General features: G+C 36.4%; 1 protein-coding gene across 1 annotated transcript in view; it reads right to left on the bottom strand.

Annotated features, from left to right (window-relative positions):
* Nucleotides 1-21,418, bottom strand: part of RAB2A (RAB2A, member RAS oncogene family) — an 88,499-nt gene that overhangs the window by 11,951 nt on the left and 55,130 nt on the right. The window contains exon 6 of the mRNA XM_026516433.4: nucleotides 16,475-16,586. Within this exon, the coding sequence (XP_026372218.1) occupies nucleotides 16,475-16,586 (112 nt within the window). The remainder of the gene's footprint in view (nucleotides 1-16,474; nucleotides 16,587-21,418) is intronic.

The following is a 21,418-nucleotide window of genomic DNA, read 5'->3' as shown; positions in this document are numbered from 1 at the left end:
GCTATTATCTTGGCTGTATCTTTTATTTATTTATCTTTGCTTAGATTTTATTTACTTGAGAGCATGAACACAAGAGAGAGAGACAGAGAGAGAGGGTGTGTAAGTGCACAAGCAAGGGAGAGGGGTAGAGGGAGAAATAGACTCCCCACCAAACAGGGAGCCTGATGCAGGACTTGATCCCACGACCCTGGAATCATGACCTGAGCTGAAGGCAGACACTTAACTGACTGAGCCACCCAGGCGCCCTTGGTTGTATCTTTTAGTACTTTAGCAGCTAAGCCAAGAATTGCCAGCCTTGATTTTTCAATAGCTCAAGATATTTTATTTAAAGATTTTATTTTTTTAAGTTTATTTATTTAAGTCATCTCTACACCCAACACGGGGCTCAAACACATGACTCCAAGATGAAGAGTCAGTCAGTCGCATGCTCTTCCAATTGAGCCAGCCAGGTGTCCCTCAAGATTTTACGTACTCTCTACACTCAACGCGGAGCTCAAACTTACAAACCTGAGTTCAAGAGTCAAGTGCTCCACTGACTGAGCTAGCCAGGAATTCAAAGAGTTTAAGATTTTTAAAAAGATATTTCAAATTACTAGACTTCTGCCTCAACGTTGTTTGATGTTTATGTATTTTTCTGGCTTCCCATAAATAAAATGATGAACATAAGTAAAAATAACCCATCAAATGGCTAAGAGAGTGAGAATATCTGATACGGAGACAACTGTTAAGCAAACGGCAAGTTTAACCACAATACACACCACAATCATCTTTAGTTTCTATAGGGAATATAATACTATGAGTTTTGGTAGTGTACAACTCTTGAGAAAATGGAATTTTACTCTACAGAGAAAATACACAGAGAAAGACAGGGAAGGAGATATATATATACACACACACACACATATATATGTATATGTATATGTATATATATATATATATATATAACTACACACATACACAAACAGTTACATATATAACTATAATAATATATCACTTCTGGGGCATTTTAATCTTCATGAAGTCAGCATGAGGCATTTGGGAAGGGGTATTTTTCCTAGCCTCCTGTAATCTTTGTGACATTTATTCCTGGGTCTAAAAAAATCTTTTCAAACTACCAAGACCTTAGGTAGCTAGTGAAGGAAGCTCCTATCAAAGGAGGAGCCAATCTGTTCTTCTGGGTTTCAAAAATCTCATGGGTTTTAGAATGCTTAGAGCAAAGGTTTAGGACAGAATTCAGCCTACGTATTAACAAGTGGGACCAAAGCATAAAAGACTGAAGACTGAAGGAAAAAAGACAAGACTGAAGTAATTAAATAAATACTTAACCATCCAAACATTTATTATCTACTGTGCCGAGGAGAAATTGTGCCAGGTGCTGGGAATGCAGAGATGAAAAGAAAATCTGTGTTTTCAAGGAATGCTGCCCTTATGCTGAATCAACATGAAAAACAAGCATCACGACAGAGTGCTAAGATAAATTTACGCTCAGGAAGATATGGGCATGAACACAGAGAGAAGAGCATGTAACTGCTGACTATGTGTGCATGTGGATGGTGGCTGGTGGTGGAGGGGGCAGGGAGGGTGTGTTGTGTCACGGCATTCCAAGAGGAGGCCTGAGACTTCGTTATATCCTTGAAGGATCAGGTAGGCAGAAAGGGCATCTCAAGAGTACAGAATACTTTCTGTGGAGGCGGGCTGAAAGAGCACCACCCAGCCGATGGGCTCTTAGTATAATAGAGAGAGCACACTGTATGCAGTTGGCCAATAAGGGACTTGTCTTCCAAGCTAATGAGTTGATTCTGAAACTGTAGGGAGCCCACCACACATGGTTTTAATAAAACTGGGGAGTGACATTCAGTTTCCATTTTTAGGAAGATCTTAGAAGCAACATCGTAGAGGATTGAAAAATTAAGACAGGGAACCCAAAAGCAATGATAGAAGAGAACAACTTGGGGAGATATTTAACAGGTAGAAATAACAAGACACAAGTGGAAAGCAACATATATTCACTGAATAAATGACTATAAAGGGGTAGAGAAAAAGAAACACTTTAGGACATATTTGAGGATTGAAGATATTTGAAGATTTAAATATCCTGAAGGAACTGTTTAAGGTAAAAACAGTCAAGTATTTGTTAGGACTGGCAATTAGGAAGCCCAGGGTAACCCTGGCCATGGTGGAGGAAGTTGACCTGTGAACTGAGGTGTGAAAAAGAATGAGGAAATGGAGATGGATCTTACTAGAAGATAGAAGAAGAGAATATATTCAGAACTGGGAATGACAGGTTTCTGTTTTTAAAATGGTTGAAACTTGATTATGTAATTATAAGCTGAGAGCCAAGAATCACTAGAGTAAGGGAGGATGAAATCGTTTGAAGGAATGTTTCTGAGGAACAGAAAAAGATAGTAGTCCTCCGGGTTCTTCTGTTAGGTGACAGAGCTGAAGGAACTTCACAGTCTCTACACTTCTCAGAGCCTGCCCAGGAGCAACAGCCATGACAACACTAGACAGCTGCTTCCAAATGAAGGCTTTCAGGCCATACCCCCAACCTACAGAATCAGAATCTGCATTTTAACAGGATTCCTAGGTGATCTAAGCATACATTAACGTTTGAGAAGCACAGTTCTAAATATAACTGATTTTGGGGGAAAATTGTTTATTTTTATTTATTCTTTTTAAAGTAAGCTCTATATCCAATGTCGGGCTTGAACTCACAACCCCAAGATCAAGAGTCATACTCTCCACTGACTAAGCCAGCCAGGCCCCCCTGGAAAAGAATATTTTTACAAAATATTCTGAGCTAAGGAAAAAGCAGTCTCCACACCCCCAACTGCAACCCATATGTTACCATAAAGTAAGAGAATGAGCAAAATAAAAAAGACATTCATCTTTCAGATATCACATATCCCCTACCCCAATTCCATTTTTTGGGAGAATGGTTAAATCACATTGGGAAAACCCTGGGTTAAATAAAAGTGAACTAGTTTCTTAACAGGGGGTTCTCAGAAACTAATAAACTATCGTGAATTCTGGTTTTCTACAAGGGAGATATACAACAGCTCCTCCTAAGCACATCTGACCATGGAACCCTATGCAGAGGTGGCCATTTTATTATTAAAAAAGATTTTATTTATTTGAGAGAGAGAGAGAGAGAGAGAGAGAGAGCGAGAGCGCACAAGGAGGGGGAGCCACAAAGGGAGAGGAAGAAGCAGATTCCCCGCTGAGCAGGGAGTGGACCCTGTTATCATGACCTGAGCTGTAACCGACTGAGCCACCTAGCGGCCCCTAGAGGTGATCATTTTAATTAATACTCCTCAAAGGAGGACAGAATAGTCTTCAATACTGCTATTCTCTACTGTGTGGCACAGCAGAAAGGGGCTAACATATGAAAGAACTTTGACAACGTGCCACACAAATATACAACAGCATTATTTAAGGTACTTGGCATGTTTTAATCACCTGAGAATTTTTCTGAAATAGATTTTCCACTTACGAAACACTCTTCTGAATACCGATACCACATGTGTGCAACCAACACCACTGGGTTCCAGTGACAGAAGGAGCTTCTTGTAACCTTCATACAACTCCTCAGTTTGTCACAGGGCAGACCACAGAGGCCAGATTTTCCTGGGACACTGCAGAGTAGGACACTAAACAAAACTGTGGTTCTAGAATGAACCTCCAGAGAGCTGCAGTTGAGGAGGTGAGGTGTTTCCATGAGGAGCCAGGACAGTTACCAGGTACACATGGTATCTTGGTGTCCTCAATGACCTTCAGGTCTTGGATGAAAACAGAAGTCAAAACTAATATTCAAAAATATTTACTGCTGGTCACATAGCTGATCCTTATTTTCCTATCAGCAAAACCGTTAGTAAAATGGAGGTCAAAGTAATTTTTTTCTTTTTTGTCAGAGATAGAAGAGCCTAAATCTCATTTTCCTAAAATGTAATGACACTATAAATGCTCTGTATATTCAGCATAAATATTAGTTGAATAAATGATAGGCAACTAAATGGGTTTTTCCCTCCATATGCTATGAACTCAAATACATGTATATAGCATCCAAATATCATGTTTAAAAAATCAGTACCAACAACTGAAAATGTAGAGTTAAGTTCTGGTCTCCTATTACTGTAGGAATACCATATAGACAAGCCTATTTTGGTTGAAATTGGCTTTTTGATTTCATTGACATTTAGGAGATGAACTCTGGGGTGTATTTCCTCAAAGTATAGCACATTTAGAGCTACCCCAAGTTGTACAAAAGTGACTAAAATCCACTTCATAGGAAGGATGAATTCCCTTATATAACTTGTAACTCAAAAATTGTAACTTACAGTTTGGAGACCAATATACTTAACATAGTATTTGTATACTATAGTAGTTGGCTAATACACTGAGGTTTTACATGGAGAAAGCTTTCTATGTGTGTACATAATGTTTATATGTGTGTGGCATTAATGTTATATATGATTTTATAAATAGTAGATCTTGAGGAATTCTTATCTTTGTAAGTAATATCTAGTTTAGGTAGACTAAGGTATTTTATTTTTATGCTCTCTAGAAAATAATTTGAAAAATAATTTTTTTTGAGGGGCGGAGGGGGCAGAGGGAAAGGGAGAGACAGGATCCCAAGCAGGCTCATGCCCAGTATGGAGCCTGATGTGGGACTCAATCTCACGACCCCGAGATTATGACCAGAGCCAAAATCAAGAGTTGGACGCTTAACTGTCTGAGCCACCCAGGCGCCCCCCCAAAAATAATATTTGGAAGTACAGTCTTGGCGTCATTTTAAATTTAAGATCCCAGCTGAAGATCAGAGCATAAATTTGGGTAAGAGCAAAACAACTGGTATATGAGAGGGTAGAGTTAAGGAAAATATAAAGTTTGAGGTATTGTAAGTAGAGCAGTGCTGAATAATGGTGTTAGTGGTGGCTGACATGGAAGGAGGTCAGCAGGGATCAGGGATAGAATGAACTTGGATCCAGGTGTCAACATCATCAGGAAGATGCTGAGAACAGCTGAGGATACTCACTGCAGAACTCACAGGTCAGAGAGAGCCCATCAAACAGAAGTAGAAGTGGTGTCACTTCCTAATAGCACTTTCCAGTCCTCACTCTCCCACCCAGATTGTCATTGAAATAAAACACTTTTTAAAAAAAGATTTTATTTTAGAGTGAGGGGGAGAGAGAGAGAGAGCGAGAGTGAGCAAGCGTGCGTGTGCACAAGGCGGGGGAGCAGAGGGAAAGGGAGAGAGAGAATCTCAAGCAGACCCTGCAGTGAGCTTGGAGCCTGACCCAGGGGTGGCGGCGGCAGGGTGGGGGTGGATGGACACTTGATCTCACTACCCTGACATCACATCTGAGTTGAAATCAAAGAGTTGGATGCTTAATCAACTGAGCCACCCAAGCGCCTCTGAAATAAAGCATTTTTAAAAAAGATTTTATTCGAGAGAGAGACTGCAAGCAAGGAAAGCATGAGTGTGGGGGAGAGGCAGAAGGACAAGCAGACTCCCCCAGGGAGCAGAGAGCCTGATGCGGGGCTCAATCCTAGGACCCTGGGATCATGTCCTGAGCCAAAGGCAGATGATTAACCAACTGGGCCACCCAGGCGCCCCTAGGTTTAAGTGTCTAAAAAGAACTTTCAGTGAAATGGCCCATGATCAGACACTGGCTCTGTGTAAATCATTCTATCTTTTAACATACAGTAGTCCCCCTTATCCGTGGTTCTGCTTTCCATGGTTTCTGTTACCCCCGGTCAACCATGCTCCAGAAGCAGATGATCCTCCTTCCGATGTAGTCAGGTCACTAGCAGCCTAACGCTACACCACAATGCCTACGCCATGCACCTCACGTCATCTTATCACACAGGCACTGAACCATCTCACATCACAAAGGTGAGTACAGTGTAGGACAATATCCTGAGAAACCACATTCACAGAACTTTTATTACGGTATATTGTTATAATTGTTCTATTTAATTAAGTTGTTGTCAATCTCTTACTGTGCCTCATTTATAAATTAGACTTTCACTGGTATGTATGTGCAGAAAAAAACAGTGCTATATAGGGTTTGGTGCTACCTGCAGTTTCAGGCAACCACTGGGGGTCTTGGAACATATCCCCCCTACCCCATCCTGCAGATAAGAAGGGGAAAAACTACTGTAATTCTCTTTTATATAAAAAAATGGCCTTTAAGAGAGTTGTCTTTCAATGCAGGGGTTCCCCAACTTCCTCTCTACATATTACAGTCCAAGACTGGCTAGGAATTAACTCTCAACAGATTACAAAAAGGGGATAACTGGGGTGCCTGGGTGGCTCAGTTCGTTGAGTGTCCAACTTTTGATTTCAGCTCAGGTCATGATCTCAGGGTTGTGGGATCGAGCCCTGTGCCAGGTGCTGTGCTCCACGTGGAGTCTGCTTGAGATTCCCTCTCCCCCTCCTTCTGCCCCTCCTACGTGCATGCATGAGGGTACACTCTCTCTCTCTCAAATAAATTAAAAATGCGGGTGGGGGATGAGCTGCCCAAACAGCAACTACCACTCTCACTGGGTGAGAAGGATGTGTCATTAGGATAGCTGTCTTAACTCTTTTAACTCCTAACATGATCCACTCTCCCCGAAATGGGTCCTCCAAGGTAAAGCAGTAAGCTGACCATAAATTCCTGTCTGAGCTCAGAGCCTGAGGTTCTACCCACTGTGCTAACTGCCTCTCCCACGGAGGATGGCATGATAAGACACAGTATTTAGAACTAACTTCCCTGAAATTCATTCCTATGTGCTCCAACGCCAAGTTTAAGCCACTACGAACCTACAGACCCTGTTAAACTAGCATACTTATCTCTTGGGTTTCATCATGATTCCTCTTTGGATTTAATTCTAGCAGGCTAATTCTTGCTTAAATCCTGGAGGTCGTACACTGCAATTTTATGTGCTGTACACTTTCCCCCTGAGGTATTGGCTCTCCTGCCACAGGCACTGGTGCCGAGTGCCTATTACAAGGCAGATGCCTGATAAATGCTTAGCTCTCCTTCTTCCCTCTCCTCAAAGCAGAAACAACACCCGTTAGACTTCTCTGATCTCAAAGAAAGAAACTGGCACTTGTTTTCCAACATTAATTGCTGACTGAAATAAAAAGGATGCCATTCATACTTGATATCAGATATTACGAAGGAATTACTAAGTTTGCTATGTATAATAATGGTATCATGGTTATATGTTTTTAAAATTATTGCCATTGAAATATTTATAGGTAAAATATTTCTGGAATTTCCTTTAAAAAAAACCAGAGGACATAATAAAAAAAAAATCATCAAAATGTCAAAATGGTGATAACTTCTGAAGCCAGATGATGGATATATGGGTTTACTTTTTTTTAAGTGGTGACAGCTATTTAAACTGATTTAAAATAGCAGCGCCACCAACCTTACTGAGTCAACCAAAATGCTTTAATATGGGTGATGTAGAAAAATAAACTAATGGATAAACATATACTGTCATATAAATGCTCTTTACTTAATGATGTACTTAATTGGGTTTTAAAGTCTGACATCCACAAAGGTCATGAATGAACTCAGTTGTTTCAAAAAAAATACTAGATTATATACGAAAGTGCAAAACATCTAATGTTTAGCCCAATTTTGGAGTTCTTCCCTTAGTTACTTTGCTCTACATAAACCTCATTATTATCTTCCAAGCAGGTCTTTCTAAGCGGTCTCTTTTATGAATATTAGTATAATTTCTTCCTTAGTTACTTCTGAGCAATCTTACTAAGAGAGTCTATGCATGCATAATAAAAATCTCAATAGTAACTTTATTATTTGTTAGGCATAAGCTAAAACACATAATATTCAGCATGGAAGAACTTAGTTGTTGTAAAAAAAAAAAAAATTGCTCTGTGCAAAAATGTGACAGAGACTCACCAAAGAGCCATACTTTAAAAAAATGAGTAACTCAGGGGCGCCTGGGTGGCACAGCGGTTAAGCGCCAGCCTTCGGCTCAGGGCGTGATCCCGGCGTTATGGGATCGAGCCCCACATCAGGCTCCTCCACTATGAGCCTGCTTCTTCCTCTCCCACTCCCCCTGCTTGTGTTCCCTCTCTCGCTGGCTGTCTCTATCTCTGTCGAATAAATAAATAAAATCTTAAAAAAACCACACACACAATAATTTAAAAAAATAATAAATAAAAAATTAAAAAATGAGTAACTTAATAATTTGAAAAAGAAACTGTGTTCTTTGTAAATCTAAAAAATATCACTTATATAACTATGCTCCATATTCTCACATTGGTATTTTATTCTAATACAACTGTGAGGCTTCTTAATCTTTAATTTCTTTAAAAAAATTGCCACTGTGATCTTTAAGAACAGGTTACTTTAATTAAAGTTGTTTGTATGTGGCTATTATTATGTTTTTATCAGACTTTCTGAGGTAATTGTAGATTCACATGAAGGTTTAAGAGACAATACAAAGAGATCTTATGTAACCTTTACCTGGTTTCCTCTTATGGTAGTATCTCGGGAACAAATAGTACATTGTTACAATCAAAATGTTGAAGAGATACAGAACACTTCCATTATTATAAGGATCCCCACTGTTGGTCTCTTTATAAACATACCCACTTTCCTTCCACCCTGACACCCTCTCTTAAACCTGACCATGACTAACCTGTTCTCCGTTTCTCTAATTTTGTCATTTCAAGGAGGTCATATAAATAGAACCATATGGTGTGCAATCTTTTGGGATTGACTTTATTCACTAAGTAGAGTTCACGTAATAAAAAAAAAAAATGTTAAAAGAAAGAAAGAAACTAGACATTCAACTACCATGCTACCTAGCCGTTACACCTCTGAGCATTTATCCCAGAGAAACAAAGATTTTCTGGAGACTCATCTAGGTTGCTGCATATATCAATAGTTCATCCCTTTTTGCTGTTGAGTAGTATTCTGTGGTGTGGATGTACTATATTCCTTTGTCTAACCATTCATCTGCTGAAGGATGTCTAGGTTGTTTCCAGTGTTTGGCCATATTGTGAATAAAGATACTATGAACATCTGTGTACTGGTTCTCTGGGTAAACAGAAATCTTTATTTTTTTATTATGTGAACTCTACCTCCAACATGGGGCTCAAACTCATGACCCTGAGGTCAAGAGTTGCATGCTCTACCGACTGAGCCATCCAGGTGTCTCTGAATGTATAATATTTAAAGAAACTGTCAAACTGTTTCTAGAGTGGCCTTATCATTTTACATTCCCACCAGCAATGTATGAGTGATCTAGTTTCTCCATATCCTTGCCAGCATTTGGTGGTGTCACTTTTTTCACTTTAGCCATTCGGATGGATGTATAGTGATATCTCATGGAGGTCTTAAGTTGCACTTCCTCAACATTTGGTTGATGTTGAGTATCTTTTCAAGTGCTTATCTGCCACTTATATATATTTTTTGATGAAATCTCTGGTCATGTCTTTTGCCCATTTTTTAATTGGACTGATTTTTTTTTAACTATTGAGTTTTGAGAGTTTTTAAATTCTAGATATTAGTCCTTTGTTGGTATTTGGCTTACAAGTATTTTCTTCCAGTCTGTAGCCTGCATTTTCATCTTTTTATCAGGATCATTCATAGAGCAAAAGTTTTAAAAGGCAAACTTATCAATTTTTCCTTTTACAGATCATACTTTTAGTGACAAGCATGTCTACCACTATGTCCTCAAGATTTTCTCCTTTTTCTCCCCCTAAAAGATAAATAGCTAAATGTTTCACATTTAACTCCATGATCTGTTTTGAGTCAGTTCTTGTGTAAGGTATGAGACTCAGGTTCATTTATTCTGTCTACGAATGTCCAATTGTTAGAGCACCATTTATTGAAATGGCTATCCTCTTCTGTGAATTGTTTTTGCACCTTTGTTAAATCATTTGGGTGTATTTGTGTGGGTCTATTTATTGTTTCTCTATTCTGTCCCACTGCTGTATGTATCTATTCCTTTATTAATATCACACAGTCTACGTTAAGGCTTGAAATCAAAGAGTGACTCCTCTACTTTATTCTTTTTCAAAACTGTTTTAGCTATTCCAGGTTCTTTGCCCCTCTATATTTTATAATAATACTGTCAAATCTACCAAAAAATCTTACTGGAACTTTGATAGGAATTGGGTTAAACCTCTGTATCAATCTGTGAAGAAGTGACATCTTTATTAGGTTGAGTACTCCAAACAATGAACATAGTATGTCTCTTCATTTATTTACATCTTTCTATCATCAGCATTTTGCAGTTTTTAGCATATATGTCCTGTCCTGTACATATTATTTTTAGATTTATACCTAGGTATTTCATTTTCTTTTTGTGTGATTATAGATGCTATTGTATTTTAAATTATGGTGTTCATTGCTATCTATTTATCTATATCTATATATATATATACACAATAAATTTTTTAAAAAGTAAACTCTATGCCCAACATGGGTCTTGAACTCACAACCCTGAGATCAAGAGTTGCATGCTCTACCGACTGAGCCAGCCAGGTGCCCCATAAATACAACAGATTTTTATTTATTTGTCTTTTATCCTGTAATTTTCTTCAACTCACTTATTAACTAGTTTGTGTTTGTGTGTGTGTGTGTGTGTGTAAATTCCTTGGGATTCCCTACAGAGACAATTGTCAGCCACAAATAAAAAGTTTTATTTCTTCCTTTCTGAGTTGTCTGCCTTTATGTCCCTTTCCTGCTTTATTGTACTAACTAGAACTTCCACCAATATCTTAAATAACGGTGAGAGCAAACATCTTGCTTTATTCCCGATCCAAGGGCTAAAGCATTTAGCCTTTTATCACAAGTATAATGTTAAATGTGGGTGTTTTTTGTAGATGCTTTTTAACAAGCTGAGGAAGTATTCTTCAATTCTTTTTTTTTTTTTTTTGAGTTTTAAAACATTTACGGGTGTTGAATTTTGTCAAATGCTTTTTCTGCACTGACTACTACAATGTGGTTTTATTTCTTCTCCTAATTAGAATGGTAGATTATATCGACTGATTTTCAAATACTGAACCAGCCTTGCATCCCTGGAATAAATTCCTTTTGGCCATGATACATACACTTTACATATGTACATGGTTATGATTTCATATATTACTGAAATTCTGTTTGTTGATACTTTGTTGAGGAATTCTGCTTATACATTAATGAGAGGTGTCAGTCTGCACTTTTCTTTTTTGATACTTTCTTCGGTTTGGGTTATCAGTGTAATAGGAGCTTTATAAAATAAATAGGGAAATGTTCCATTTCTTTTTTTGGGAAAGATGCTGTAGAATTGGTGTTCATTCTATAATGTTTAGAAAAAAAATGAATGAGTGATTGTATCTTTGGTAGAATTCTCCAGTGAAACCATCTGGACAGAGATTTCCTTTTAAGGAGTATCAGTTTCCTTAATAATTATACAGGACTATTCAAATAATCTATCTCAGGGAGACCTGGGTGGCTCAGTTGGTTAAGTGTCTGCCTTTGGCTCAGGTCATGAGCCCAAGGTCCTGGGATCAAGCCTGGCATCGGGCTCCTTGCTTGGAAGGGAGTCTGCTTCTCCCTCTGCCAGCGCTACCCCTACTTGTGCTCAGTCTCTCTCTCTCTGATAAATAAATAAATAAAAAATTTTTTAAAAAGGTCAAATAAAAAATCTACCTCACATTAGGTGAGTTGTAGTTTGTGTTGTTTTTTTGTCCATTTTATATATGTCTGCAGGATCTGTAGTTTTATGTTCAGTTTTGTTCCTGATATTGGTAATCTCTGCCTTCTCTCTTCACTTCTTTGTCAATCTTGATAGAGGTTTGTCAGTTTTATTGACCTTGAAAAAACACAGTTTTTCATTCATTTTCTCTATCATTTTCCTGTTTTCAATTTCACTGATTTCTGCTCTTACCTTTATTATTTCCTTTCTTCTTTTTGCTATGGGTTCCTGAGGTGGGAGCTAAGATTCTTGATTTGAGACTTCTACTGAATTGTATGCATTTAATGTTATACATTTCCCTCTCAGTACTGAATTACCTGTTACCTACAAATTGGTATGTTATAGTTTCATTTTCATTCAATTCACTGTATTTTTAAGTTTCCTTTAAGTCCCCTAGACACAGATTATTTAGAAGTGTGTTGTTTACTTTCCAAGTCTTTAGAGATTTTTTCCCCAGTTATCGCTTACTGATAACCAGACTAATAGAACTGAAAGGAGAAACAGACAAATCCATAATCATAACTGGAAACTATTTTTGATAGTTTAATTCCACTGTTTAGTTTATTTCCAGTTTCCTATTGGTTTTTGCTTCACATGTCCTGCAGCTCTATTGTTTGATATACACACATTTAGGATTGCTATGTCTTCGTGGCAGACTCTTGTTTTAGTCTATTTATATTATATTTTAGACTATATTTAGACTATATTTAGTCTATTTATATTATATATAGAGATATATGTATCTATATATATTATACACTATTATATAATGTCCCACTCTGTCTCTGGCAAATTTCTTTGCTCTTAAGTCTACTTTATTTGATATAAATAGAGCCACTCTTGCTTTCTTCTGATTAATGTTTATATCTTTTCCAATAATTTTATTTTCAACTTGCCTGTACCATTATATTTGAAGTGAGTTTCTTACAGACACCCGTATAGTTGGGTCATGTTCTTTAATCCCCTCTGCCAATTTCTTTTGATTTGTGTATTTAGATCATATACATTTCATGTCATTATTGCAATGTGAGGGCTTAAGTCTGCCATTTTGTTTTTTTGTGGGTGGTTTTGGCTTTCTTTTTCCTGCCTTTCTGAGGGTTAACTGAACCTTTTCAAGAATTCCATACTGATTTACCTATTGTTTATTAGTTTATCTCTTTGTATATTTTTTTAGTAGTTATTCCATAACTACTACTTCCATATTCCATTTATATATATAAAACTTATAAAAAACTTTATATATATGTATATATAAAAAACTTTATATATATGTATATATATAAAACTTATCACAGTCTACTAGTGTTGTCATTTTACCAAATCAGGTGAAATATAGTACCCTTACCTCCCCATGTCCCTTTCTCTACCATGGTTTATGGTATTTCCTGTACATACATCAAGAACACATTAGACATTATTGTTCTGCTTCATTTGTCAAACATAATTCGTAAGACTTGAAAGTTGTAAGAAAAGTCTACTGTAATTATCTGTACTTTTGGTTACTGGTGTTCCCTAAAAGATTCTTTCATCATTTCATTTCTGTTAGATAACTTCCATTAGCCACTGTTTTCTAGATCTGCTACTAATAAGTTCTTAGCTTTCTTTCATCCTGATTATGTCTTCATTTTTCTTCATTCTTAAAAGGTATTTTTGCTAGTTCTAGAATCCTGAAAATTACTCTTTCAGCTCTTGAAATTGCTGTGTATTTCTTTCTGACCACCACTGTTTCTGATGAGCAATCTGCTGTCATTTGAATGGGTAAGCTATTTCTTACTGCTCTTGTAATTTTTGTCTTTAGCTTTCAGAGATTTGACTGTAAACACAAGTTTGGCGTGGTGTGGATTTGGCTGGATTTATCCTGTGTGGAGTTAGTTCAGCCTCTTAAATCTAAGTTCACGTCTTCCGCCACACTTGGCAAGTTTTTGGTCTATTTAAGTACTTTTAGAGCCATTTTCTTTCTTTTTCTTTCTTTTTTTTTTTTTTTAAGATTTTATTTATTTATTGACAGAGAGCAAGAGAGGGAACACAAGCGGGGGAGTGGGAGAGGGAGAAGCAGGCTTCCTGCAGAGCAGGGAGCCTGATGCGGGGCTTGAGCCCAGGACCCTGGGATCATGACCTGAGCTGAAGGCAGATGCTGAACGACTGAACCATCCAGGAGCCCCAGAGCCATTTTCTTTCTGCTTTCTTCTAGGAATCTGATAACACAATGTTAGAGTTTGTGTTCTAGTTCCACAGGTCCCTGAGGCACTGCTTGTTTTTTTTCCAGTCTATTTTCTGTCTGTAGTATAGACTGAGTAATTGCCATTGTTCTACCATCCAGTTCACTATTTCTTTCCTTTGTTCCCTTCATTCTGCTGTGACCCCATCCACTGAGGCTTTTTTATGTTAATTATTATATTTTTCATTCTAAAATTTCTATCTGGCTCTTCTTTTAACTTTTGGCTTTTACTTATAACTTTTGCTGAGACTATTTTTCACTTGTTCCAAGCATGCTAATTGTTTATTGAGGCATTTTTATGATGGCTGCCTAAAAAGTCTTTGTCAGTTCTAACATCTCTGTCATCTTGCTATTAGCATCTACGGAATTTTTTTTTTTCATTCAGTTTGAGATCTTCCTGGTTCTGGGTATGAAGAGTGATTTTCTAATGATATCTGGACAATTTGGGTACTGTGCTATGATAGTCTGGATCTTATTTAAACCTATACTTTTGCTGGCTTCCTCTGGCACCAATACCACAGGAAAATGGTGAGTATGGGAAAACCTCATTAAAGCAAGCTAATGGTAGAAGGAGCACTGTAATTTTTTTCTGCCACGTTTGGCTATAGAAGAATGATTATTTTCTAAAAGTTTTCTGGCTAGGCTTTCTTGGTCCTTTGGCTAGAAAGTAGGCTTCTTTTTTTCCCCCTCCTCCTGCTGGCCTTTCTGGATTGTCAGTTTCTCTTGAACCCAATCTGACAAAAACCAAGGGAAATCATTGCTATGTCACCTTCCTCAGGTCTATACATACAATATTCAGAGTTTTAGCTGTACTTGGCAGGTAGAAGAGGTGAAAGGAAGTCTACTCCATTTTTCTAGATGCTGAAGCCCTTTGGTTTATTGCTTTCATGTTCAATCGGTTCCTAAGTCATATAGATATTCAGATTTGATTTTGCCCTTTATGGATCACAGAATGGTCCTCCCTCTCTCTACCTTCTCAAAATACTTGATCATGAAATATTTTTAGCTTTTAGGTAAAATCTCATGGATGATGATATTATGTAATGCTTGTCTTTGAATCTTTTAAAAATGGAATTAAAAAAAGATTATTTCTTAGTATCCTTAGTTTCTGAAAAGCAAATTAATTTACATAATTAAGTAAAGTTCTCTCATGAGTATAGAAATTCCTGCCCAGATCAAATTTAAACAATTATTTTTATTACTAACACAGAATTTCTGTAATAAGTGCTGCCAAAACATTAACGGAATTTATTTAAGCGTTCAGCCAAATGACAATAGTAATTTGCTGCTTACAAATAAATACCTACTGTTACTAGTTAAGAATAAAGAAAATGAACACAAAGGCATCAGAAACAGAACTAGAAATCTAGGATTACTTTCTAGTATTTGATGCTTTGTCATCTGACTTCATAGTATGGTCTTTATTCTTTCCAAGTTTTATTTACTTAAGTAATCTCTACACCCAACATAGGGCTTGAACTCACAACCTGGAGATCAAGAGTTGTATGCTCTTCTGACTGAGCTGGCCAGGTGCCCCACAGTATGGGTTTTTTAAATCAAAATGTACTCAATTTTGGCCTTAGGGTTCTCAAAATCAGTAAGAAAATCAATTATAATCCATAAGGATATGTTTCAGAGGTCTTGAAACCCTCACAACTCATTAGCTATTATGGTTTCCAAATACAACACCTCTAATAAAGGACTGCCTCTCTGAAACAGGCAGCTTTACCTCTCTATTTTAAGTTGAACAAAGAGGCAGAACAAATTTCTCTCTTGGTTCACTGTGCAAAGTACAATATTACTCTTATATGTTATCAAGTTGTAATTATGGGCAACAAGTAAAGCATTAATTGGTAGCTGTAGGAAATGCATTAAAGGACAGTCACAGAACACCTCATCAAGTGTAGATAAGTAGAATATCATGCCTTAGAAAGAATTTTCCAGTGAAAATACCAATGCTCTTGAATTACTATAGTCAATTTCTGGTTTCAAAGTTAATTAAAAGAGCCCCAAGTACATTCTTAATAAAAATTTACTCACTGTTTACTATACTAAAGGCATAGTGTTAGCTGCTGCCTAGCATCTTACTCTCTGCTATCCTTAGAAAAATGACATTTTAAAATCATTTATTTTCTAGAATCCCTTTTTGTAGCTGCTGCTAAGATTGTTACCCAGAAGGTGCGAAGAACAGCATTACTCTAGGCAAACTACTTATTTTTTTAGCCTCTTTCCTGCCTTTTATAAAATAGAGTGTAGCAATACTTTTACTTAGAATTAACTACTACTCATCTCTGTATGGTATATAAATACCATATCCAAATACAGAAAGCATAAAAAGAACATGATGTGTTCAGAAAACTTGTAGCAGTTCAGGCTGATCAATGGAAATAACTGAGATACAGCATTTCAAACAGAAGAATTTTCCTACTCTACGATATTCAAAGACTAAAAAGCTTATGGAAGATATACCAATAAATGAATATTAAAGTATACATTTCAATTAAATGAAAAGATGATGAACATTTAAAAGGGCCTCTTATTTACCTCTTCTACATTGGAAGCAGTCTTAGCAGAAGTTTCCATGAAGATAAGTCCATGTTCTCGCGCAAAAGCTTCGCCTTCTTCTTTTTTTACTTCTCTTCTAGATTCTAAATCACTAAATATAGGAAATAAAAAGGCCATATTATTAACCAATACAGTATAAATAGAGGTATCTGTGGAAAGTGTACCAAAAGATTAAAAATTGTGCTGACTATTCTTTCAATTAATTTTTAACACATAATAATCGACTGCATTATTCCAGGTATTATGAAGGTCAAATGGCTAGAACACAGTACCTAGTTTCAAGGAACAAATGATCCAACAGGAGAAGATTCTGAGTTAGAGTCCTGCAGCACTAGAAGTAAGAGAAACCTAAATGGAACATCTACCCAACACCCTGCTCTTGAGTACAGTGTGTTCCCAAAGAAGGGAACCGTTTTACTCAAAATAATTCAAGAGAGTAGAGCTACACCAGTCTAATCTTTCAGTCAGACTGAGTTTCTATGAATGTGATTTAAAATAAATCACATAATTTCTGGAAACTCTAGGAAATTGCTTAATAAAATCCAAAGTACTAAAGACACATTAATTAGATTATTGTTACTTGGTTTAACTCCTAGTAAAACTGTTCATAGAAAAAGGGAGAGAGAAACAAAAGTCTAAATTAGGGGCTCCTGGGTGGCACAGCGGTTAAGCGTCTGCCTTCGGCTCAGGGCGTGATCCCGGCGTTCTGGGATCGAGCCCCAGATCAGGCTCCTCCGCTATGAGCCTGCTTCTTCCTCTCCCACTCCCCCTGCTTGTGTCCCCTCTCTTGCTGGCTGTCTCTATCTCTGTCGAATAAATAAATAAAAATCTTAAAAAAAAAAAAAAGTCTAAATTAGAAGTTTTGGGGTAAAGCACAGTATTCATTTTTATTATACAGGAACTGTATTAATAAGATGGGGGAAAGAGTAGTGGTCTCTTTCAAGGGTATTTTACTGTAAAAATTTTAAAACTTTATTATAAAGTGTTTTTTTATTATAAAATATTTTAAGCATATAGAAAAGGATGGAGAATAGAATACCCACGTACTTTCATCAAGCCCTGACATTATTTTGACACATTTATATCAGATTTCTTCACTGTTGAGAAATAAAATCAAGTTACAGTTGATTCACTTCTTGTGTACCTTTCTGTTCCTGATCTCCTTTTTTCCTTTCACCTCCAAAAGTAACCACTTCTCTGTATTTGGTGTTTTCACTCTCATGCATGTTTTTTATATGTATACACGTTTATAGCCATACAGTAAAGGGTTTTTTGCACATTAAAAAAATTCAGATGTAGTGATCATTCTACAACTTGTTAATTTTGGTCAACATGATGTTTTTTGGATTCACTGACATAATATATGTAGATCTAGTTTCTTAATGTTTTATTGTTATATAGTCTACTGAATGAACACAATTTATTTTTAATTTTTCATTTGAAAAAGTTATTTATAATTTTTATTATAAACGACGTTACCATAAAAATGTATACATTTTTTGGTGTACATGTGCCAAAACTTTTCCAACGTAGTGAAATGTTACAAAGTACTGTATTTTCCAAGTACAGTATTTGGTGTATATGCGCCATGACTCAGTAAACTTTTCTTCACTTAATATTAGAATCTGTATCATTGTATCTTTTCCACAAACACAATTTTTAGTGACTAATTAATAATATCCCATCACAATTCACTTTATCATTTCCTTGGATGATGAGTAACACAGTATAAACCCAGTACTGTGAGGTGTTTTACATGGATTATCTCATTTAATGCACTTGACAGATGAGGAAATGGAGGAACAAAGAGGGCAGGTAAAGCAACCAAGTTCACAGTCTAGGAAGAGCTGATGGAGGAGGTAGCATCACCACCCAGATCACCATGCTATATAAGGATTACTTTTTCTGATAATAATTGAGGACGTTTTTGTCAAATACGGAAAAATACAAAGAAAAAAATTACCCACAATTTCAATTTCCACAGGTAATTAACATCTTGAATACAATTCTATATTACTCCTTTATTACTGTCTATTTCTTCCTACTAGACGATGCTCATACCCACTACTGTATTTTGCCTTTTTTTTCACTTACTGTATTTTGTGGATCGTTTTCCCATTTTGCAGTCTTTTACTATATTACTTTTACTGATTGTAAAGAATAGTGGTATTTTATGCAAACTTACATCATACATATTAGAGTAAACAAAACAAAGATGTTAAAGTCTCATCCACCTAATGTTAAGTCATATCACTGTTTTAACTTTACAAAATTCACCAGGAATTGGATACCTTTTAAGCTGGCTGACCAGATAAGCTGTCAATTATGTTTACAAAGTTGTCACTTAGCTCAATCAGTAACCACTGTTTACATAATTGAAACTTCTGAGTGATTTTAAAACTTTCACAGTTGTTGTACTTTAAAAATAATTTACAATTTATAAAATGTCTAAGCATTTAGTGGTGCAAGCACTCAAAAAACACTCCTAAAAATCTGAAATGTTAGAAAGTTTGATATAAACTACTACAAAGGGAACTGCAAATATGTGACATGCTCTTTCGATGCCCATGCTATGAAATATTAGTGGTAAAATGAGAACAAAAAGGAAGGCAAACTAAGCTTACAAATATTATAGCATAGGCAGGGATAACACACCCAACTATAATCTGAGGGCCTCCTGTGTGCCAAGCCCTTTTCTATATCTGGGGACAGACCACTCAGCAAAATAGACAAAAATCCCAAACCCCCACAGGCCTCAAGGAGCTTATATTCTAGTAGGAATACAAAATGGGGGGGAAAACGCTAGCAACAGCGATGCTGTAACATGCTCCTGGAATTCAGCCCCCTTATCTGACAGTCACTCTTAAGGGAAAATTAGCTTTCAATTACACAAAATCTTCAAGGAAACACCTCTCCCTTTAAGTACCCTTTATCCTATTTTAAGCATATGCCATATCTTATTTAAACAATACCTTATTTGGGGATAAAATTACTGTTTTCCATACCATTATCTCTGATTACATTTGCATTTGCAAATGTTATCTTAGCAAAGAGGGTTAAAGACCTGTACCTTTGAGGGAGTGTTCAAAAACAAACAAACAAAAAAAAGGAAGTGGCAATTTAGGATGCATAATCTTTTTTTTTTTTTTTATCATATCCTTCATTACTTTGGTTGTTTCCTCAGTTTTCCAGGCATAAAAATCATAAAACATTTGAACTGTTTTCATTACTTAATTATCCTTCTTTCCTAAACCTTCTCTTAATTCACACCCCCTTTTTGTTTAGGGTTTGTATAATAATCCTTGACTATTAAGAATTTTTCATCTTTGTAGACTCTACATCTTCTTTCTTGTACAACCAATTTAAAATGCCATAGTAAGAAAAATCTGTGTCATCTGTCACTCTGACTAGGTCACTGCCCTTCTCAAATCCCTTCACTGGCTCCCTACTGCTTAATGCATCTAATTCAAAAATTGCCTATTCCCTGTTTCCATGTCTACCCCAATTCACCTCATCTAATAATAATCACCTCATTTATCTCTGTTCATTCCCATTCACTCTTTGCATGTCATACATTCTTTGTTCCCTTATCCTAGTTTCTTCCTTAAAATGTCTTTCCATAGCTACTATACTCTTAATTATAAGGGCCACCCACCTATAATCATTAGAAACACCTCTTGTATATCATATGCTTTTTCTTTTTACATGTAGACTATAAGCTCCTCATGGGCAGGAACAGAATTTAAGCCATCAGTAAGTTGCCACCCACCATGTTTGAGACACAAGGAAAACACTGGTAAGATTAAAAGTATGAAAATTCTCTTTATTCTCCAAATATTCTCTTATGATTTCACACATCACCACTGAATGGTAGCATGAATACTTCTATATCACAAAGGCTAAAGTCTCCCTACAATAGCCTTAATCTTAAAAGGTTTAGAGAGAGAATTTAAATGAGGAAAGAACAACCATGAAAGGCCTTGAGCAAAGGCCAAGATGATAGATATTTCCACTTACAAAGAAGTAATGAATAATTGGCCTTTTACAATTGAAATATCACTTAAGTAAATATTTTCTCTTAACAGCAAACTTAGATTTCTATTAAAACAACTTTCTAAAACTAAATCTATACAGTAAAACGCTATTTACTATCTTACTATTTTTACAGCTTTATTGTAGTATAATTGACATAAAAGAAACTGCACATTTAATATAAAATGTTGAGTCTGACATGTTTACCTGTGAAGCCATTCTCCTCCCGTAGGTCTCCTCATACCCCGCTGTAATCCATCCTCTTTCCTCTCACTTTACCCCAGGCAACTAATGGTCTGCTTTCTGCATTTTCCAGGATTTTACATAAATGGAATCAAATGATATGTCTTCATTTCTGTCTGGGTTTTTTCACTCAGCATAATTATTTTGAGATTCATCCACTTTGTTATACATATCAGTAGCTCATTCTAATTCTTTATTGCTGAGTGGTATTCCATTGTATGACTATATCACAATTCACCCATTCACTTATTATTTGAAATGTGGGTTGTTTCCCACTTTTGGGCTATTACAGATAAAGCTGGTAGAATATTTGTGTATAATTCTTTGGCCCTATGAGAACATGTTTATGTTGGATAAATACCTAGGAATGGAATGTAGTATGTTAGATGTATGTTTACTTTCTAAAGACACCACCAAATTGTTCTGCGATGTGGTTCTATCATTTTACATTCCCAAAAGCAGTATAAGGGTTTCAGTTCTACATCCTTGCCAACACTCAGTATGTTAATCTTTTTAATTTTACCTATTTTAGTGAGTATGTAATGGTATATATATCATTGAGGTTTTATTTTTTTTTTAAGATTTTATTTATTTATTTGAGTGAGAGAGAGAACACGAGTGGGGGGAGGGGCAGAAGGAGAGGGAGAA

This window comes from Ursus arctos, unplaced genomic scaffold (genome assembly GCF_023065955.2).
Source record: "Ursus arctos isolate Adak ecotype North America unplaced genomic scaffold, UrsArc2.0 scaffold_6, whole genome shotgun sequence".
In the NCBI taxonomy this organism is placed as follows: Eukaryota; Metazoa; Chordata; class Mammalia; order Carnivora; family Ursidae; genus Ursus; species Ursus arctos.
The sequence above is the reverse complement of the archived record's forward strand: the minus strand, read 5'-3'. Positions and strand labels throughout refer to the sequence as shown.